The sequence below is a fragment of the Morus notabilis genome, unplaced genomic scaffold, assembly GCF_000414095.1.
Source record: "Morus notabilis unplaced genomic scaffold, ASM41409v2 Scaffold7, whole genome shotgun sequence".
Classification (NCBI taxonomy): domain Eukaryota; kingdom Viridiplantae; phylum Streptophyta; class Magnoliopsida; order Rosales; family Moraceae; genus Morus; species Morus notabilis.
Window position 1 is genome coordinate 86001 of NW_010365449.1, and position 5237 is coordinate 91237.

Here is a 5237-nt window from a genome sequence, read left to right on the forward strand (position 1 = left end):
AATAAGGAATTTTAGCTTCAAGAGTATATATAACTACATGAGCCAAATTTTCAGGGCATTATTAAAGGCATACCCTTCCAATTCAAACACCTTCCTAGAACTCAGATGCTAGCTAATTAAAAATGAAGGTTCTAATTTAAAGCCACAAATTATACCCTTAACAATAAGTAAATTAAAGAGGATAAGAAAAGCTAGACAAGAAGGATTTACACTGTAAGATAACTCAAACTGACCACTTCTATGTTGAAAGTTCTCTTCTAGAGGCAAAACTAGTGAAACATAAGTTATTAATCTATGAGTAGTTGAATACCAAGTCTTTTGAGGAGAAAAAACAATCCAAGTCCTTTATCCAATTCATGCAACAGGATAGACTAGTTCAGAGACTTCCATCTATAAATAGATCACAATTTCTAAGCAATATTTCCCAACCATAATCACTCAAGTAACATTAGCAGAAGTACTCATAGAGATCTATAACATATATACTAAAATATCAAACATAATGAAAGGTGTTAACATCCTTTTAACACTTTCTGTCTTGGGTTTGGCAACTTTCATTGCCTCTGCCTATGACCCAGGCCCTTTGCAGGACTTCTGTGTAGCAATAGATGATCCTAACAAGGCTTGTAAGTATACACAGTTTTCCTTTATTTCCTTACTATTTTTCCTTATTTTTTTACCACCTTTTAGTAAATTATGTTCTTTATCTTATAAGTGTTGAAAGTAAATAGAAACTAACAAAAATTTCATTTTGAGCAGTGTTTGTGAATGGGAAATTCTGCAAGGATCCAAAGTATGCCAAGGCTGAGGATTTCTTCGCTTCTGGGCTTAACATTGCTGGGGATACTACCCATAAAATTGGGTCCAATGTCACTAATGTTAATGTGGACAAAATTGCTGGCCTCAACACTCTTGGGGTATCATTGGTTCGCATTGACTTTGCACCATATGGCGAAAACCCGCCTCACACTCACCCTCGTGCCACCGAAATCCTCGTTGTCGTGGAGGGACAACTCAGCGTCGGGTTTGTAACGTCAAACCAAGACGGGAACCGTCTGTTCACAAAGGTTCTAAACAAGGGAGATGTGTTTGTCTTTCCAATTGGTTTGATTCACTTCCAGTTCAATCCAGGAAAGGTCCCAGCAGTTGCCTTCGCGGGTCTCGGCAGCCAAAATCCAGGGACCATAACAATTGCAAACGCAGTGTTTGGATCTAATCCTGCCATCAACCCTGAGATCCTAGCCAAGGCCTTCCAACTTGACCAGAAAATAGTTGAGCAGCTTCAGAAGAAATTCTGGGTAGCCAATTAGGGAGACCAAGAAACAACCATATAATAAAATTACTAGAATATGTTATGTGTTATGTAATAAATAGAATGGTCATGTGTCTATGCGCCATTCTCTCATTTCAGTTTATTATGACTGAGTTGCTGAGAGCATTGTCTCCGTACTTTGTACTGTACCTATAGATTTACGTGTGTTTTACAAATTCAATAAAGCTTTACTTTAGAAACTCTTGAAGTGTCTTTTAAGGAAAATGGAATAAAATGGTCATGGAATATAGCAATCTCACATGCATCGAAAAGAGAAAAAAACCGAGACCACTTGATGAAAACACTTGAAACAATTAGTATGATATAACCATTTGATCACAAATTTATGCCATAAAATCTGTCTCTCCTACTTCGTTTAATATTCTTTATTAGCACTGCCGTTTTATTCTAACGTAAAGAAGGCTGGTGTGCTTTTGTTTATTTATCTGCATTTAAAGAATTTTCCTTTGCCCTCTTGATATATGTTCAATTACTTCTCACTGACTCGTTGCCTCGTCCAATTTTTCTTTTTTAATCTTGGGTCGGGGATTTAGACTCTATATCTATGGTAGATTCAGATTTAGAATTATAAAGTTAATTTGATGTTGAATTACAGGCTATGCCGGTAATGCTTCCAATTTCTTCTTTTGCATTCTTAGAAAACTTTTTTTTTAATTGTTTTTCTCTTTTTCTTCTTGCAAAAAAAAAAAAAAAAAAAAAAAAAAAAAAAAAAGGTCAAAAAAAAGTTCCTAGTAAGACCATCTCAAATGCAAATACAAATGCTAATTGTATATTTGCAACCATTTTTTTTTTTTTCAAGTTCAATGAGTACCTCTCTCGTTTGTTAGAACTGATCAAGTTAATAAAAAAGGAGATGAATCCTTCATCAAAAGAGTTAAGTTCCAAGGTAGGAACTATCAATTAAAAGTTCTAACAACAAGAGATTATCACGATGTAAGATGTTCCATTTTGAAAAATATTTTCAATTTTTATTTTGATGTTCAAACTTTTAAACAATATTTGATATAACTTATAAGACCGTTGCTTTAATTATTTGAATAGAGGCTTTAGGATTGTTTTTCGCAAAAGCAATTATGTCACTCGAGACTTTTTATGTGATGCTTGACTTTCGTAGCGTTAATGTGGAAGCGCTGAAAACTATTTACCTAGCAAGTTTTCTTAATTTTACCACTTCCTCAACTAAGTAAACATGTCATCCTAGGGTGTCGTTTTGTGTGCGTGCGAATAGTTCACAGTCCAATGCTTTTTAAAGAAGGCGTCAAAATGACAACAGATTATAAACGACGGAGTGGTTACGTCATTTGTTTCAAGAATAGAATCATAGATAGAAATATGCCTACGACCACCAGGTCAATAGGGATGAGATAGGGTGCGGTGGAACTTGGGTTTGAGAGAACACGAGTTTAATCCTGTATTTGTATATACCAAAAAATAAACATAGAAATCTGACAAAACGGCACTAGAACGACGATAAATAACAACATCAACAAGAAAACGATATCAACCTAAAATGATATCATTTAGGAAAAAGACAATAACATATAAAGCCATCTAAGTAAATAATACAAGAGTTAAACAATATCAACCTAAAAAACAGCATACACAAGTAAATGAAATCACCCGAAGAAACAACAACAATACAAAAAGGAATCATTTCAGTAAACGACACAACTAAATAACTAAAATATTGATCATTCAAAGGTGTCAAAAACATGATGTTTGGTTCACGGATTCAGAATCATGAGTCAGAACTATTATCGGTTTATGTGTGTTTTTTGCGAGAAAAAAATACTGTAGCGAACTACGAATCATTATTCAAACCATGACATGAATCCTCATACCAAACACCCTAGAAAATGACAACACAGTAAGCAACGACAACACTAAAAACTGCTTTGTTTAAGTTAGCGACAACTCGAAAATGAAATCATGAAAACAACACACTTTTATAAAAAAAATCAACAGCAAAAAATAAAACGACAATTATATATATAAGACGACATGAAAGCAACAATAAAATTGAAACGACAAAAGCTAGAAAAGCAAAATAAACTAAACGACACATAACTGAAAACGAAACTATCTAAAGTAAGCACATCAAGTTCCAAAGAACGCGTCATTCTGAGAAAAAGCCAATACATGAAAACGGACCCTTATCCACGACATGAAATCAAAATAATAATAAAAAAACAAAAATGATTGTAAAACGACATCAACATAAGAAATGAGTCAAATGACAACAACATAAAAAGCGGCATCATTTGTGAAACGACAAAAATATGAACAATAAAATTATAATTAAAAACGTTAGGGGGAAAAAAAAAAGAATGGAAAACAACAACTTCAAGTGACAGAAGATACAATACGACAACAATAATGTGGGAAAAAGACGAATAGATCAAAAAGACGTGAAAGGAAATAAAGACACTGTAAGATAGATATTAAAAAAAAAAAGAAAAAGACTAGTTCCAATTTGAAAATTTCCTTCCAGAGGAAAAACTTGTGGGAACTAAAATAAAGACTAGTTCCAATCTGTATGAGTAGTTGACCACTTGATACATTAATAACAAGATAGCTACTGAATCAAAATCTACCAAGTCTTTTCTGAATTAGAAAACACAAACCAAGTCTTTCATCCATTTCATGAAGTAAGATAGACTACTTCAGACACTCCCATCTATAAATAGATCTAGCAATATATTATAGCAGATATAACTCGAGAGATATCTAGCAATAGCATATACAAATAAATATATATATAGCAACCATGAAAGGTGTTCATTTCCTTCTCATAGCAGCTGTTTTGGCTTTGGCAACCTCCATTGCCTCTGCTTATGATCCAAGCCCTCTGCAAGACTTTTGCGTAGCAACAGACGATCCCAACAAGGATTGTAAGTCTACATTTTTTTTTCCCATTAATTCCCTCACTGTTACCAATTTTTATTCCTCAATAATTTTTCACCATGTTTTACAGTGGTATGGCAAATTGATACTGACGAAAATTTATTTCCTTTTGAGCAGTCTTTGTGAATGGGAAATTCTGCAAGGATCCAAAGCATGTCAAGGCTAAGGACTTCTTCACTTCTGGGCTCAACATTGCTGGAAACACTAGTAACCCAGTTGGTTCCGCCGTAACTACTGTAAACGTGGACAAAATTCGAGGACTTAACACTCTTGGGATTTCATTGGTTCGCATTGACTATGCACCATACGGAGAAAACCCGCCTCACATTCACCCTCGCGGCTCCGAAATCCTTGTCGTCGTGGAGGGGACACTCCACGTCGGTTTCGTGTCGTCTAACCAAGACGGAAACCGCCTATTCACCAAGGTTCTAAACAAGGGAGATGTGTTTGTGTTTCCTATTGGCTTGATTCACTTCCAGTTCAACCCGGAACATAAGCCAGCAGTGGCCTTTGCTGGTCTCAGCAGCCAAAACGCAGGAGTTATTACAATTGCAAACTCAGTGTTCGGATCGAATCCATCCATCAAAGCTGATGTCCTCACCAGGGCCTTCCAACTGGACAAGAATGTTGTTAAATATCTTCAGAAGCAGTTCTGGTATGACAACAACTAGCTAGAGAAACTACAATTAAACAAGCCATGAATCTAGGATCTTTTGTGTTATGTAATAAATAGAATGGTTATGTGCTGTGCACCATTCGATCTCATTTAATTTTATGATTGATTTACTGTTGTTGGATTGTTGAGAGAAACTCGTTTAGTTTTTGTACTTTCTAAGTAGCAATAAATTTACTGTTTGTTTTGCAAATTAAATAAAAGGCAACTATTTTGTTGCATTCCGTTTAAGGAGTATGTTGGCTGCTTTCCACACAAATGAAAATGGACATGAGTTGCTAATCACACTTACCAAAAGAGAAAAAAACAGAGATCAAAGTATGAAAC

At 34.9% G+C, this 5237-nt stretch overlaps 2 protein-coding genes across 2 annotated transcripts; both read left to right on the plus strand.

The window, feature by feature from the left end:
- Positions 1–438: 438 nt before the first annotated feature.
- On the plus strand, positions 439–1506 carry LOC112093536 (germin-like protein subfamily 1 member 17). The gene is made up of 2 exons (XM_024172202.1): positions 439–626; positions 760–1506. The coding sequence occupies exons 1-2, from the start codon at positions 503–505 to the stop codon at positions 1308–1310; spliced, it is 675 nt and encodes a 224-aa protein (XP_024027970.1). The 5' UTR covers positions 439–502; the 3' UTR covers positions 1311–1506.
- A 2563-nt stretch (positions 1507–4069) lies between these two features.
- LOC21412313 (germin-like protein subfamily 1 member 17) lies at positions 4070–4929 on the plus strand. The gene is made up of 2 exons (XM_024172215.1): positions 4070–4224; positions 4355–4929. The coding sequence occupies exons 1-2, from the start codon at positions 4101–4103 to the stop codon at positions 4906–4908; spliced, it is 678 nt and encodes a 225-aa protein (XP_024027983.1). The 5' UTR covers positions 4070–4100; the 3' UTR covers positions 4909–4929.
- The last annotated feature ends 308 nt before the right edge of the window (positions 4930–5237 follow it).

Coding starts and splice junctions, on each gene's coding strand:
- LOC112093536 (XM_024172202.1), top strand. CDS start 503: ATGAAAGGTGTTAACATCCTTTTAACACTTTCTGTCTTGGGTTTGGCA. Junction 627..759: donor AGATGATCCTAACAAGGCTT/GTAAGTATACAC, acceptor CATTTTGAGCAG/TGTTTGTGAATGGGAAATTC.
- LOC21412313 (XM_024172215.1), top strand. CDS start 4,101: ATGAAAGGTGTTCATTTCCTTCTCATAGCAGCTGTTTTGGCTTTGGCA. Junction 4,225..4,354: donor AGACGATCCCAACAAGGATT/GTAAGTCTACAT, acceptor CCTTTTGAGCAG/TCTTTGTGAATGGGAAATTC.